Below are 17,113 nucleotides of genomic sequence, written 5' to 3' on the forward strand. Positions count from 1 at the left end.
TTTAAAATTTCGTCAATTAAACGCTTTCAGTGATCAAAATTTTTTACATTTTTTAAAATTTTGTCAATTTGATTTCTAGAAGGGTTTAATTAAAATTTTTTTAAACAATTTGATTATCAAATTAATTGAAATTAAAAAGATCAAAATAGTGATTTCCCATTTTCCCCTATCAAAAGAGAGTCCGTGTCCATATGTGGAGAGCACGATATGTCTTAGTGTCTGCCTCACTTTTCTTGTACTAACACCATATTAAAGGGCGTGCTAGACATGTTTTGGCTTCATATTTGTCTCTTTATCTAACAAATAACTTTTTCAACTTAACTGAATTCATATATCATAACACAAACAACTTAGTTTCAATATCATGGCTTTTTATAAAGTAAGACGTTAAATTAAAATTGAACTATTTTAGTGTCAAATGATTAACCATTTCTTATTCTAGTATCTTATTTTCTTGTTTATTTTTATATGATTGTGAAAATTCAATAGCATAAGAAACTCTTTGGAGTAATATATTAACTAAACTTTCCAATAAGATGGTTTTATGCCCAACTATTAAAATTATAAAATAAAAAAGACGGTAACATTTTTGTAAATAATTGTTATTCTATTTATAAATTGTATCTTGGTGCAGTAAAATTTTTCTATAAGATTATACTTTATCAATGTGTAAATATTAACTCTTCTTATATTATTAAATAAATTGTTATTATATTAACTATTTGTGCTTCAGTATGTTGAGAAAGTAGATGTAACAGAGTTAGTAGTACTCAAAAAAAATATTGGAGTGGCTATCATATTATGCTTGAAACTTGAAAACAAAGAAAGAGTCAAGAATTTGGCCAGAGACGAGAGCTGACCATCAGTATGGGACGTGGGACAGAAGGAGCAGTGGGAAGAGGGCATTGTTATATGAACAGGAAAGTTTTTCATCCTATATTTGTCAAAGATGGGAATGGATGAGACCATACCAGCAAGTAGTCTATGCTCCATGGCGATTTTGCAGAAAATCTGGTGGTTTAAGTGCACAATAGAGCGTTTAATTCATTCCTTGTCATTGTGCAAACAAAGAAAAGCCATCTCCAAGGCATTGTGTCCTTGCGTCTTGCATGACACGCTTTAGTGCAGAGGGGTTGCTAGTGACAATGGCGTCTGCGTGCTCAATTAGCACTTTCTTCATGGACTCTTCGTCATCGACAGTCCATGCATAAACCTTCTTGTTTCTCCTGTTAGATTGAGCATATTGAAGGGCAGAAGTGTTAAGGTTAGATGAGGAATGTGATGTACCAAGAAACAAAAGGGCGTGCTTGTGATGTGCTGAATTATACAGGAATGGAGGGAGTAGTATATAGAGGTCATACGCGTGAAGGATTTTCACAAGTTTGTTGTCGATTAAAGGATGGTATACACCAACCACCCCTGCACCTTTCATCCTCAGTAATTGCGATCTAGTTCCTGTTGAAGGGTCCATCATGACAATGTAACCAACCTGTAATGCCACCAAAAAATGCAGGAAGGTAGATTAGCCACAACAGAAGTTCTGGTGCAGCAACCAGAGAAGATTATGCACAGAAAGAGAGAGCAGGCTACTATACCATGGCATCTGGTGCCAGACTCAGCACATCTCTTGGAATGCTGTCACTTTTTGCCCAAACAACACAATTCTTGCACCCTAATTTTTCATACTGGAAAAGTTGGACAAAGATTCTCAGAACTGGTAAGCAGATAACTCATTCAAAACCTGATATAGGACAAGTTTGGGTTGACTTTGCTTACAATCGAGCAGTTGGCAAAAGCAGAAGAGTAGGGATGTTATGTTAGGTCTGACTTTTTTAAAGACCGATTGGGGCTTGTCAGGTACATACTTATAGGCTCAATGACATCCTAAAAGCTAATTCTAGGACATATAAAAAGTACTCCAACTTTTCTTTTCTTGGTTCAATTTTATTTATTTATTTTTAATGGAGTACTTATACTCTTATAGAGCTGAGATTGATGTTTCATACACTAGAAAAAACAATGTAGTGCGCTAGAAATAAAAGATTAAGTATGGCAAACTTACAGAAGAAACAACATCGCCAGCAAGTCCTTTTTCATACAAAGGAGGGCCAATTTTTATATCTAGAATTACTTGCTGAACTGAGCCTGATATCAACTGAATAAATTCAAACACCAAAACCAAAACCAGTAAATATTTAATGAAAAATTATATCAGAAGCCAATTAAAATAATTTCATGCATGTACTCTGCAGTGTTATAACAAAGAATTCAAGTGAAAAAACAGAGCAATCCTAATAGCTAGCTTAATACTCCATGTAATGGATTGCTGGGAATTTCCCTTCCCTTTCTGAAGCAGAGACTAGAAGAAGAGAAGAGTGAACAGAAAGGCAGCAGTGTACTTCATCCTGTAAGCACCCTAGAGAAGAAAGGGCATCAAAATATACTAAAAAGTCAGGGAAGTACCTTGAGGGCATCTTCAACTGTAGGAACTCCCAAATCATGATACATCTGTTGAAGCTTGTGACTTGCAACAAGCTCTTTAATCTACAACCACAAACTAAATATGATCTCATTCAACATCATTTTCATAATTCCAAGCAAACTAGACAAAGTGAACAATGGATGTATTCTCCACAAGGCTTGAAAGTAGGCCCAAGTCATTGTCTCTCCTGAATGGATCAATTCCATACACTTATAACAAAAATAGAAAGCCAAACCTATCAAAGAGTAGTATCAAGAGGTAGATTCAATTTTGAACTTTGACACAAAAATTCAAATGTGCCACAAGTACATCGTTGAATAGTGCAAATACCAGTGGGTGTTAACTAAAGGGGTAATGATAAAATTTCTCACAGGGAAACAAATGTTGATGGGTAATAGTGTCACAAAAGAAAACTGACAACACAATGATAATCATGCATCCCTACTTTCCTGTTTTTACTTATTTGTTCTGTGTTCCAAAATATTTAGTGTTGATGTAAATAATGAGTTAACTGCTATATGAGATAAACTATGTCAATCAATGGGAAAAAGAAAGTAGCAATTCCCACCTCTTTTGAGCTCAAGTACCCAACCTTGGATGTGTCATTCCCAGATATTCGCTGCAAATCCCTGCCTGCACAATGTGAGAATCAATGTTCCAGAATTTTAACAAATAGCAACAACCAATCTTTATTTTCAGGCATGATAAACTACCACAAAATATTTCTAGAGAGACAAGTGCTTATATACCTGTCATGAAGAGCAAACAGAACTCCATCAGAAGAACGAGAAACATCAACTTCAATACAGTCTACCTGAGAACTGAGAGCAATCTGGTATGCAGTTATCTGTCAAAAGAAATTTGTAAAAATCGCCAAAAAATTATTAGAATAATGATAGCACAACTGGAAACCGTAAAATATTAATAACAATTTTAGTATGAGAGGCAATGCTCCTTCTGCTCCATATTCTCATCTTTTTAGGAAAATGAAATTCTTAATGTATGTGGTGAAGTGTTAAGGAAGTCTAAGCATTGTCACCACTTACAATAATTCAAATGGAATAAGAGCATTAATAATGATCAAAGAAAAACACAAGAAAATAATGCTGATTGTGACAAATAGTTAATGCAGTCAACTAGTCAAATCAGCTAACTCCTCAGGCCTCAAGCCTCAAATATATAACTGGAAACAGAACCTTGGGGGTGGAGTGGGTGGGGGGGGGGGGGAGAGAGAGAGAGAGAGAGAGAGAGAGAGATTCATCCCCATTGAAGATTAACTACAAAGAAATATAAAACAATTTCTTTTAAAATTGCCTCTCCATCTTGGAATGGAGTACAAAATTGCACCCCTGATAAAAGATGAAGGTTCAAATTGCATATCCATTGGAGCTGCTGTTGCGTTGTCTGCAGTGGGATCATTTTACTAGTTTGACGCTAGATTAAAACAGAAAACCCCTAAATAGTATACACACAAAGATATATATACAAGCACACTATTAAACAAGAATACACTGCATAAAATAATTTTCTATACTTTCATTTATGAAACTAAATGCTGAAAATCACACACACACAAAGTTAGTTGCTACTAGAATAGTTGATCAATTTTGAGAACCTAAAGCATGAGTCAACCAATTACATATTAATGCTTACTGTGTTAGGAAAGGCCTTTGAGGAATCTCCACCATGAGCACAGATCAGAGGAGGGTTTCTCAGCCAACTGCATTTCCGTTCTTGCACCTGCACAATAATCACTGACTGTGATTGATTTGCAAAACCAAATCGAGCACATGATCTACCGTCACAATAATCTGGACATAGCTAGGTAGATTGAATTCACACAGCGCATTGCTAGCTCAATCACAACATCTCCCCGTTCTATATAATCTCATAGTAGCCAGAAGCAACAGATATTCACCAGTGTATCTCACATTTCGCTTCCATTATTTTTAGCCGGAAAACATTAACGATCTACAGTTTTGAACGAATCAATGAAGGTGAATTCAAAGCTGAAGATCATCTCCTATTTAATCTCGAGTGTTCAAGTTACAACAAATGCACAGATAAAAAAAATGCAAAAATAATCATTCAAAATTCAGCATAGTATACAAGGGGATGAAGGGAGTGAGCTTGCCTGATGGAAGCGGCGGAGTTTGAAATGAAAATAGAGAGGCGGGAGGATGGCGATGACGGCGAGGCTTATGAGAAGATACCGGAAGAGGCGCTTCCAGGAAGTAAGGCCTCTGAGGCTACCTAGCTTTGGCCTCTGAGACAAGAGACCGCCGCGCCTCACGGGGCGGAGCCGCCGTTGTTGCCGGTCCCATGTCGAGATAAACGGTTGTCGCTCCATCAATCGTCGATCGCAGAAATGGATGTGTTAATCCCTAATACCTGAGCAAACACTGGTTCTATACTGCTATCTCATGATCAATAGCATTCTCCTTCCCGACTGTGTCAGTTTTGTTCGTTGATTTTCAAACGGGTCGGGTCGATAAGCAGCCACTACCAAACGGCCAATAGTTATACCCTACACCACGGCGCGCGTAGCACTGTGAGCCGCGCGCCTCTCAAAACGATGTTGTTTTGGGGTCGTTTTGGGAGGCGCAGTAGGAAGTTGCTGTAACTATGTATATTTGTTCACACAATTATGTATATTTGTTCATACAATTATGTATATTTGTTTATATAGTTATGTACATTTTTTATACAATTATGTACAGTCTTTTTATACAATTATGTACATCCGAATCAAAAAATTTGTGTGTATTATGTTAAGAGTTGATGTGTATTATGTTAAAAGTTTATGTTTATTATGTATTATGTTAGATTATGTGTATTATCTTTTAAAAAGAGTGTGTATATTTTGTTATATACTTATGTACATTCATGTATACAATTATGTGTATTCTAGTATAACATTATGTACATTTTTGAACATGGGTTTTTTTAAAGAAAAAATAACTGCCATACACTGAGGCGGGAAATTTCAAAAAAAATAATAATAATAATAATTAAAACGACGTCGTTTTGCATCTGGGCGCACAGTGCAACGCGTGCCGTGGTGTAGGATATAAATTGCCACCAAATAGCCTACCAGCCAAACTCTCAATCCTATACCATGGACCAAATATGATTATGTACCTGAAAAAATTAGCAATTGTACTTTTATGTTATAAATTTTGTGTGGTGTGTTGTGAGATTCTGTGCCTATAAACACAAATTATGTACTTAAATATGATATGAAAAATAAGTAAATATATAACATGTGAATGTAGGGATGACAATGTGCCCCGTCCCCGACGGGGATCCTCGATCCCCGCCCCGAAAGAGACGGGAATAGGGAAGATTTTCGGGGAACGGGAATGGGGACGGAGAACATTTGTGATTCCCCGTTGGGGACGGGGACGGGGATGGGGACACCCCGCCCCCAAATAATTATATATATATATATATTACATATATAAATATTGTTAGTATAAGTGTACTGTTGTAGTTAATTACATATATATAAGTGTACTGTTATAGTTAATTACGTATATATAAGTGTACATATACTGCCACTTATATATATATATATATATATATATATATATATATATATATATATAAAAGTGGCAGTATTATTGCACTGTACTATATACACATGCAGTATGCTATATATATATATATATATATATATATATATATATATATATATATATATATTATTTTAATTTTTGAAATTATGATTTATATTTTAAAAATTTTATTATTAAAATTTAAAATTATTTAACATTTTGTCTAGAAGTTGACGGGGAGTGAGGAATCCCCGTTCCCGCCTAATTCCCCGTGGGGACGGGGATGGGGAATATTTCTAATTCCCCGCCGGGGATAGGGACGGGGACGGGGATGGGGATGAGATAGCGGGGATGGGGACGGGGAGTATACTCCCCGCCCCCGCCCCGCCCCGTTGCCATCCCTATGTGAATGTGTCTTATATTATGAAATTCAGGGCAAATTATATCGTGCACTAGGGCACACAATGCATTGTGCGCTCTGGCCCAAAACGACGTCGTTTTGTATTTTTTTTTTTTTTTTTTTTTTTTGAAATTCCATTTTCCGTGTCTGTTATTAACTTCTTAAAAAAATCTCATGTTTCGAATATACATAATTGTATAATAGAATATATATAATAGTATAATAGAATGTACATAACTGTATAACATAATACACACAATCTTTTTTAAAAGGATAATACACATAATCTAACATAATACATAATACACATAAACTCTTAACATAATACACATGAATCCTTAATTGTTAAAAAAAATTCTTTGTTTCGAATATACATAATGTAGATAATTGTATAACATAATATACATAAACTCCGCCGCGTCAACTCCCCACACAACTTAACAAAACAACGTTGTTTTGGTTAATCTTGATTGGTTGCTCTTGAATTGTTTGAGTGATTATTTCATGAGAATGAATATATTCACTCACATTATTTTGGGTTGAAATTATAGGAGTAATTCATTTCCTTCGTACGCAATCTTTCACACTTAATTGTTTAAGACCAAATTAATTATTTCTCCTTAGTTGACACTAGGTGATTAAACGCTTACCCCATAAAAATCTACTCTTCATTCTATTGTATCTCCAAGTTTGTTTCATTATCTTTTATTTTATTAATATTTGATTTTATTGAGCCATCTCTCGTGATCTTAGGAATAGCTTCTCACAAATAAATTACTAATAGCTAATGATTAATACCCCGCTTCTATGTGAATCGATAACCTCGGAATACTTCTGGTATTTGTTTGTTGTTCTGTACTGCAACCATGTATTAATCAAAATGCCTCCCAAGATGCAATAGCCAAGTGCAATTGTGGGTGCTCTAATTTATGCTCTAACTCTCATCAAGACACAAATATAACAATGAATTGAAACATGTAACAATTTGGATCCTTAATTACAAGTATCAAAAATATAAACCACAATTGCAACACAAGATATAAAATACAATACATATTTCATTGAGGAATTTAAGAACAATGCACATGGGTTCATAAACACATTTCACCCCAAAAAAAAAAAATCTCAAAATAAGCTTAGCCAACCATGGCTAACATTGTCTTCATTACACAAGGATTAAGGAAATTCAAGAAACAAAGAAGGTAAAAGAAAAGAGAAAAGATTCTTCCGATGTTCTTCCTAGCTTTTCCTTCGCCTTTCGGTGTGGCTTCAAGCTCCCAATATTCTCTTTTTAATCTTAGTGATTCTACTATTCAAATGTGTAAGGACCCCTCCTTTCACCTTTGAAAGGTGGATGAGCCACTATCTTCACTCTCTACGTCTTCTCAAGCCGCATCCAAACTTAGGGTTTAAAGATAGATGGTAGTATTTATAGTGGGGTAGAAATGAGGGCAAATATGAAAATTTTGCGTAGCAGAAAATTGTGGATCTGGAGCTACTCGACGCCTTGAGGCCTTGCCTCCACGCGTTGTACTAATACAGAATGAAATGTGGACCATTTTTGCCAACTCTTGACGCATCGAGAAAGCTCTGCAATGCAACTCCGACTTCCATGATGATTTTGGCCTTTTTAAATTTCGGTCTAGACTCCAGACTTTGAGGTCTTCGTAAGAGTTGTATCCCTTTAAGTATTGTTTCAAATGATGTAAAAATCACTTCATTTGGATATTCCTAAGTTGAGATATGGTCCAAATACCAAATAAACAGTGGTCAATCTGTGCAGGAATTTTAACTTCTTACTATTTTGTTCCACTTTTGTATTGGTTTGCCCAAATAATCAAGATCATTGAAAGTAACACTCTTTGGCTCCCTCAGAAGTATTTTAGCCACCCCTTAGCTTCGCCTTGGTTCCCATTGACTCGAGATTCATTCAAAAGGCATACGATTGTTTTCAATTCAACTATTTATACACGTAATAAAGATATAAACAAATGAATTAAGACACATTTTGAATAATATCAAAGTATCTTTCACTCAAAATATGTCTATATAAAAAATGGAAGCATGCACATAAATACACTTATCAATGGAGTGTTAAGCTGTGCAACCGTGTGCACCATGCATGCACACAGTTGCAAAAACGGCGTCGTTTTGACGTTCAACTTAAAAAAAGAAAAATTCAGTTTCGATTGTCGTTAACGGCGTTATGTTGTGCATAATTTGAACTATACATCCATAACTTCATAACTATAGATTCAGAATTGCATAACTACACATCCATAACTATACATTCAGAATTGCATAACTACACATCCATTAACTTCATAACTATACATTCAGAGTTGCATAACTACACATCCATAACTTCATAACTATACATTCAGAATTGTATGCATAACTACACATCCATAACTTCATAACTATACATTCAAAATTGCATGCATAACTACACATCCATAACTTCATAACTATACATTCAGAATTGCATAACTACACATCTATAACTTCATAACTATACATTCACAATGTAAAATTATAAAATTATGAACATATATTTACGTAATTAACGACAATCGAAAATGATTTTTTTTAAAAGTAAAACGATGCCGTTTTTGTAACCGTGTGCACCAACACGGTTGCACAGTATAATTTTCCCTTATCAATACACTACCACATTACATGTGAAAATCCATTCTAAAACAATTAAGAGAGTAGGTGAGTAGATAATACACTACCACGGTTGCACAGCATAATTTTCCCTTATCAATTCACTACCAAATTACATGTGAAAATCCATTCTAAAACAATTAAGAGAGTAGGTGAGTAGATAATACACTACCACGGTTGCACAGCATAATTTTCCCTTATCAATACACTACCAAATTACATGTGAAAATCCATTCTAAAACAATTAAGAGTGTAGGTGAGTAGATAATATTTATGTACTTTTTCCGTGAAAGAGAAGAAACCATTAATAATGATCACACCAGCTCACCAACATGCAATGTGGACGTACACATTCAAACCTAAGAAAAATCGCCAGCCTGTTTCGATTGATACTACGTAATTGCCCAAATGCCAGCCCACAACTTATATATTCCGCGCATCCGTATGCATCACGCACGGTGTAACGTACGGATGCAAAAACGGTGTCGTTTTATTTATTTATTTTTTTTTTAAAATTATTTTCGATTGCCATTAGTTACGTGGACATTCTAAATTTATTGTTATGAAGTTATGGATGTGTAGTTATGCAATTCTGAATGTATAGTTATGAAGTTATGGATCTATAGTTCAAATTATGCACAACATAAAGCCGTTAACGGCAACCGAAACTGATTTTTTATTTTTTAAGTCGGACGTCAAAACGACGTCGTTTTTGCAACCGAGCATAACGACTCTTATATATGTTAAAGTAAAAATTAAAGAGTTGAAAATGAAAGTACTTATAATAATTTTCTTAATTATGAGACATTTATCTATTTAAGTATGTACCGATTATTAGAAGAATTATCAATATTACCAATATTATGGCGGATATTGGGCCCACGAAGAAACACCCCAAGCTTCCATGCTCCACGAAGCTCCTTATCTCCGCCAGTTCTCTCGCGACGTCTATCTGTTTCCGCTCCGACGGTACCGTCAACCGCCGTCTCCTCCGTCTGCTCTGCCAGAGAGTGTCCGCTCCGATCACCACCGTCGTCGATGGAACCCCCGTGTCCTCCTCCGACGTCCAAGTGGAAGCTTCTAGAGACGTCTGGTTTCGCCTCTTTGTTCCCGTCGTTGACAAAGACGAGGAGGAGCAACAATCGTTGCCCCTGATTGTGTACTTCCACGGCGGCGGATTCATCTCTCTCAGCCCGGATTTTAAGTATTTTCACAATTTGTGCTGCCGTTTTGCCGCCACCGTCCCCGCCGTCGTCGCCTCCGTGAACTACCGCCTCGCGCCGGAGCACCGGTACCCCTGCGCGTACGACGACTGTTTCGACGCCTTGAAGTTCATCGACGCCAAAAACTACGCCGTTTTCCCGCCCATCACCGACTTCACGAGATGCTTCCTCGCCGGAGACAGCGCCGGAGGAAACATAGCGCACCACATAACCGTGAGAGCACTGAACAGCGTCACCGACTTCGAGAGGCTGAACCTAGCCGGACAGCTGTCACTCCAGCCGTTCTTCGGCGGAGAAGAGCGGACGGAGTCGGAGCTCCGGCTGAGGAAAGCTCCGGTGCTTACTCTGGAAGATACGGACAGGATGTGGAGGACGTTTTTGCCGGACGGCACGAACAGGGACCACGCGGCGGCGCACGTGTTCGAGGAGGAGTTGCCGGAGAAGTTTCCGAGGACGCTGTTGATCGTCGGAGGGTTTGATCTGTTGCAGGATTGGCAGCGGAAGTACTGCGAGAGGCTGAGGAAGTTTGGAGTGGAAGTGAAAGTGGTTGAGTATCCAAACGGCATACATGGGTTTTATAGCTTCGCTGAGTTGCCTGAATCTGCTATGCTCCTTAAGGAAATCAAAGACTTCATGCAAACCTAAGCCCTCCCTCAATGATCCATTCAATAAAACAGGTAACAGGCTATATGATTGATTTTTTATTTTTATTTTTTTATAATTTTATGTCAACCAGGCATTGTGTTCTGGGTCTTTCTCTATCCGTTTAACGGTCCAGGTCCACCCGGTTCGCTCCGAGAGACACAGGCTATGATTGATTGATTATTATCACTACATTAATAATAATCAATCAATCATAAAATGTTGTGTCAAATGAATTTTATACCATCTAAATACCTTTAATAAAATTATTCTTATGAAACTTTCATATTTGTAACTCAACTATCTTTTTTTCCACTATTATTTATCAATTTTTAGTCCTTTCGATTTTTTTTTTTTTTTTTTTTTTTTTTTTTTTTGGTGGTGAGGAAAACTTGTAATCATTACTTTAAACTGTGCCTTGGGTAGGTAAATTTTGCATTGTCACCCTAATCGGCAAAAGACCACAGAGAGGTAAACCAAATTAGATTGTCCAAAACTAATTGGCTCAAACCAAGAAAATCAATAAGTTATTGGTGGGTATATATAGGACTGAAACTCCATGTAATTAAGGGGAATGGTGTCAAAGTTGATGTATGAGATGTATAAATTACAAGGAAAGGATGATAATGGTTATGCTACAATTAAGTAGCGAAAATCACTTAAGAAGTTGCCGTTCCCTATGTCGATCCTATACAGTACAGGACTCTTGCAGGCGTTCTTCAGTATCTTACGGTAACTTATCCTGATTTATCTTATGCTATTAATCTCTTGTGTCAATACATGCATGCTCCCACTACTACGGATTGGGCCTCTCTAAAAAGAGTCCTGCGGTATGTCAAGGGCACCCTGAATCTTGGTCTGCATATTTCGCAGTCTACATCTATAGATATTCACGCATATTCTGACTCAGATTGGACTGCCGATCCGAATGATCGCAAGTCTACTAGTGGTTTTGTTGTGTTCTTGGGCAGTAATCTTATATCTTGGGTTTGTCGGAAGCAACGGACTGTGGCATGTTCCTCAACTAAAGCAGAATAAAGGGACTAGCTGATGTATCTGCAGAGGTTACATGGCTTGTTTCCCTGTTACACGAAATCGGCATCCCTCCTGCGTCTCCTCCTCGACTATGGTGTGATAATTTGGAAGTTACTTACTTATGTGCCAATCCAGTGTTTCATGCCCGCACGAAGCACATTGAGATTGACTATCATTTTGTTCGCAATAAAGTAGCTAAAAATGAGTTTGAGGTGCACTTTATTTCAACCAAAGATCAACTAGCGGATATCTTTACAAAGTCTCTTTCATCTCTGCGTTTTAATTCTCTCCGTGACAAGCTCAATGTTTTGGCTACCCAACCTTGTGCTTGAGGGGGGGTATTAGGACTATATTATTCATATTAGACCAGGACTATATTATTCGTGTTAGACTATGAGTCTATCTAGTATCTATATATTCGCTCTGTACTCTTAGACATTATGATTGAATACAATACTTTTAGGGTTCGTATGGAAAGCAGGAAAATGACTTCTGGAAAATGTTTTCTGGAAAAATGAGTCATTTTTTCGGAAAACGTTTTCCTTTCTCGTGTTTGGCTGCACAACAGAAAACTGTCTTTGTGTGTTTGGCCCATTTTCTGGAAAATGATGTAGAATTGTATAATTAAACATTTTTTATAATTAATTATTTTGTTTAAAATATATTAAATTTACAATAATATTATAAATAATAATATTTATTTTTAAATCAAATAATATTATTTATTAAAAAATAACAAAAAAATGACGGAAACGAGAGAGTAAAACTCTCTGGTTTCTGTCGTTCTCTCTGGTTTCTGCCGAAAACCAGAGAGCAATACTTACTCTCTAGTTTCCGGCCGAAAACCAGAGAAAAGCTCTCTGGTTTCTGGACGGAAACCAGAGAGGATTGCTATCTGGTGTCCGTCATGGTCCCGGCCGCGAGGCATGGCGCGTCAGGTGCAAACGGCGCCGTCGACGTCGATCTGTTCACCGCCTTCACAATCACCATGGCTCACCGATCAATCCAACAACGAAGACGTCCTCCCTCGTGTGTAGAGATTTCGAAATGGATCTAGGGTTGGGTTTGAGAATTGGGGGAATTCACAGTGTTGTTGTTGTAGGCAGAGACGACGGTGGTTGTTGTTGTAGACAGACGAAGGTGGTGGTGGTTGTTGTAGACAGACGAAGGTGGTGGTGGTTGTTGTAGACAGACGAAGGTGGTGGTGGTTGTTGTAGACAGACGAAGGTGGTTGTTGTTGTAGGTCAAAGAAGCCTTCCGGAAAATGACTCCCCCCCCCCCCCCGCCCCCCCCCCCCCCTTACATACATTATCATCGATTCATTCATTGATATTGTATATATGTTCATTCATTAAATATTTTAGAACCCTTTGCAACAAAAATACTTAATTGGTTACTATTTAAAAAAAAAAAGTTTAGTAACAATTATAATGAATCGCCTATATTATATTGTATTCATATACTATGAATTACATATTTAAATAAACAAATTAGACATTAAATTACTTATGTTGAATTTCTCATATATAGTTTTGCATTTATATACTTTCAAATATTTATTTAATTATAAACATTGGATAGAAAAATGACTGTCAAATTATTAAATTAAATGAATAGTTTCATATTTTAATTTTTAACACTGGGTAGAAAAAATGATCGTTAGTCTAATTCTAATATTAAAGTCTAATATAGAATTATAACTACAACATTAATCTAATCCTAATATTAAAGTCTTAACTCTTAATAGAACTCTAACCCCAAATCCTACTGCCGGAATCTCCTCAAACAATATTAGTATATATTTAATATTTTATGCTTTAATTTTTATTTGCTTTCCCTTATGTCTCGTATTTTGTTTCAACCATACTCATACAATTATTTTATTGACAATTATAATCAATCTGGACTATATTATCTTGCATTTGTAAACTTAAAATTACAAATTTAAATACGCAAATTTAACATTTAATTATCTATGCATGAACAATTCTAATATAATCTTGCATTGATATACTTTAAAATATTTATTTAAGAAAAACATTTGGGCATTATCTCAATCATGCAATGCGCTTAAAAAATTAGTGTCTATATAAAGAATGGAAGCATGCTGATGAGAAATACACTTATCAATGCACTACCAAAGTACATGTCAAAATCCATTCTAAAACAATTAAGAGAGTAGGTGAGTAGATAATATTTATGTATTTTTTCCGTTAAGAGAAGAAACCATTAATAATGATAACACCAGCTCACCAACATGGCAACATGCAATGTGGACACATTCAAACCTAAGAAAAATCGCCAGCCTGTTTCGATTGTTCCTACGTAATTGCCCAAATGCCGGCCCACAACTTATATATTCTCCAGATTGACAGTACAAATCGCAAATTATGCTGTGCAACCGAATGCACCTTGCAAGGTGCATACGGTTGCAAAACGGCGCCGTTTTGGTTAAAAAAACGCGCGTCCCACTTAAAGAAGAAATCAGGTTCAATTCCCGGCAATAGCATTTTTATATATCCAGAAATTCATAACTATATATCCACAATTTCATAATTATATATCCACAATTTCATAACTATATATCCACAGTGAATGAATGAAGTAAAAATCCACAATGAATGAATGAATGAAGTAAAAATCCACAATGAATGAATGAATGAAGTAAAAATCCACAATGAATGAACTAAATATCCACAACATATGATTGAACTAAATATCCACAATGAATGAACTAAATATCCATAATTTCATAACTATATAACCACAATTTCATAACTATATATCCATAATTTCATAACTATATATCCACAGTGAATGAATGAAGTAAAAATCCACAATGAATGAATGAATGAAGTAAAAATCCACAATGAATGAATGAATGAAGTAAAAATCCACAATGAATGAACTAAATATCAACAATATATGATTGAACTAAATATCCACAATGAATGAACTAAATATCCATAATTTCATAACTATATAACCACAATTTCATAACTATATATCCACAATTTCATAACTATATATCCACAATAATGCTATTACTGAGAGTCGAACCTGATTTTTTTTTTTTTAAGTGGGACGCGCGTTTTTAATCAAAACGACGTCGTTTTGAACCGTATGCACCATGCGCATGGTACATTCGGTTGCACAGCATAACTATTGCAGTACAAATGCAGGTGAAAATAGATTCCTAAAATAAATATTGACTAATATGTTTGGATGAAAACAGACTTCCAAAATAAGATGCTGATGACTGATTTGATTATTTCTTTAAAAAGTAAAAAGCAAGAATTGATCTATTTCTTTAAAAGTGGTTAACTCTACTTATAAATATGTGCATTAATTATAGAATTTTATTGCATGATGTGACAGATATTAATAAGTTATTTTTTTATTTGAATTTTATTTAATACAATTGGATTTTCTTATTTTACATGTTAGAGTAAAAGTTAGAGAGTTAAAAATGAAAGTGGCATAGTATTTTTCTTAATTATAAAAACATTTAGCTATTTAAGTACGTACCGATTATTAGAAGAAATTATCAATATTACCAATATTATGGCGGATATTGAGCCCACGAAGAAACACCCCAAGCTTCCATGCTCCACGAAGCTCCTTATCTCCGCCCATTCTCTCGCGACGTCTATCTGTTTCCGCTCCGACGGTACCGTCAACCGCCGTCTCCTCCGCCTGCTCTACCCGAGAGTGTCCGCTCCAATCACCACTGTCGTCGATGGAACCCCCGTGTCCTCCTCCGACGTCCAAGTGGAAGCTTCTAGAGATGTCTGGTTTCGCCTCTTTGTTCCCGACGTTGACAAAGGCGCCTCCTCCTCGGAGGAGGAGAAACAATCGTTGCCCCTGATTGTGTACTTCCACGGCGGCGGATTCACCTCTCTCAGCCCGGATTTGAAGGTGTTTCACAATTTGTGCTGCCGTTTTGCCGCCACCGTCCCCGCCGTCGTCGCCTCCGTGAACTACCGCCTCGCGCCGGAGCACCGGTACCCCTGCGCGTACGACGACTGTTTCGACGCCTTGAAGTTCATCGACGCCAAAAACTACGCCGTTTTCCCGCCCATCACCGACTTCACGAGATGCTTCCTCGCCGGAGACAGCGCCGGAGGAAACATAGCGCACCACATATCCGTGAGAGCACTGAACAGCGTCACCGACTTCGAGAGGCTAAACCTAGCCGGACAGCTGTCACTGCAGCCGTTCTTCGGCGGAGAAGAGCGGACGGAGTCGGAGCTCCGGCTGAGGAAAGCTACGCTGCTTACTCTGGAAGATACGGACAGGATGTGGAGGCTGTTTTTGCCGGACGGCACGAACAGGGACCACGCGACGGCGCACGTGTTCGAGGAGGAGTTGCCGGAGAAGTTTCCGAGGACGCTGTTGATCGTCGGAGGGTTTGATCTGTTGCAGGATTGGCAGAGGAAGTACTGCGAGAGGCTGAGGAAGTTTGGAGCGGAAGTGAAAGTGGTTGAGTATCCAAACGCCATACATGGGTTCTATAGCTTCGCTGAGTTGCCTGAATCTGCTATGCTCCTTAAGGAAATCAAAGACTTCATGCAAACCAAAACCTAAGCCCTCCCTCAATAATCCATAGAATAAAACAGGTAACAGGCTATGATTGATTGATTATCACTACATTAATAATAATCAATCAATCATAAAATGTTGTGTCAAATGAATTTTATATCTAAATACCTTTAATAAAATTATTCTTATGAAACTTCCATATTTGCAAATCAACTACGGAGTATCTTTTTTTCCACTATTATTTATCAATTTTTAGTCCTTCCAATCATTTTTTTTGTGATGAGAAAACTTGTAATCATTACCTTAAAGTGTGCACTGGGTAGATAAATTTTGCCTTGTCACCTAGTTGGAAAGGGACCACAGAGAGGTAAACCAAACTAAATTGTCCAAAACTAACTCGCTCAAACTGAGAAGATCAATAAGCTGTTCCCACTAAGAGTTGGACTTAGAACTAAAAGTAATTTAAAAATTTTCAAAATTGAAGGGCTAATAGTAAAAAAAATAAATAAATAAAATAAAAAAAAAATAAAAGGTGAGATCTATAAGTGAAATGTCACAATAAAGT

At 36.7% G+C, this 17,113-nt stretch overlaps 3 protein-coding genes across 3 annotated transcripts; 2 read left to right on the forward strand and 1 right to left on the reverse strand.

The window, feature by feature from the left end:
* Nucleotides 1-778: 778 nt before the first annotated feature.
* LOC109152186 (glycerophosphodiester phosphodiesterase GDPD4) lies at nt 779-4,991 on the reverse strand. Its single transcript, XM_019299753.1, has 9 exons — nt 4,617-4,991; nt 4,136-4,222; nt 3,232-3,329; nt 3,051-3,111; nt 2,464-2,544; nt 2,063-2,155; nt 1,596-1,685; nt 1,362-1,489; nt 779-1,226 (listed from the first exon to the last, which is right to left on the reverse strand). The coding sequence occupies exons 1-9, from the start codon at nt 4,830-4,832 to the stop codon at nt 1,055-1,057; spliced, it is 1,026 nt and encodes a 341-aa protein (XP_019155298.1). The 5' UTR covers nt 4,833-4,991; the 3' UTR covers nt 779-1,054.
* A 4,929-nt stretch (nt 4,992-9,920) lies between these two features.
* Nucleotides 9,921-11,271, forward strand: LOC109152376 (probable carboxylesterase 18). Its single transcript, XM_019300026.1, has 2 exons — nt 9,921-11,010; nt 11,139-11,271. The coding sequence occupies exon 1, from the start codon at nt 9,970-9,972 to the stop codon at nt 10,972-10,974; it is 1,005 nt and encodes a 334-aa protein (XP_019155571.1). The 5' UTR covers nt 9,921-9,969; the 3' UTR covers nt 10,975-11,010; nt 11,139-11,271.
* A 4,265-nt stretch (nt 11,272-15,536) lies between these two features.
* On the forward strand, nt 15,537-16,741 carry LOC109152375 (probable carboxylesterase 18). Its single transcript, XM_019300025.1, has one exon. It carries the CDS (start codon nt 15,571-15,573, stop codon nt 16,591-16,593), a length of 1,023 nt encoding a protein of 340 aa, XP_019155570.1. The 5' UTR covers nt 15,537-15,570; the 3' UTR covers nt 16,594-16,741.
* The last annotated feature ends 372 nt before the right edge of the window (nt 16,742-17,113 follow it).

Source organism: Ipomoea nil, unplaced genomic scaffold (genome assembly GCF_001879475.1).
Source record: "Ipomoea nil cultivar Tokyo-kokei standard unplaced genomic scaffold, Asagao_1.1 scaffold2403, whole genome shotgun sequence".
In the NCBI taxonomy this organism is placed as follows: Eukaryota; Viridiplantae; Streptophyta; class Magnoliopsida; order Solanales; family Convolvulaceae; genus Ipomoea; species Ipomoea nil.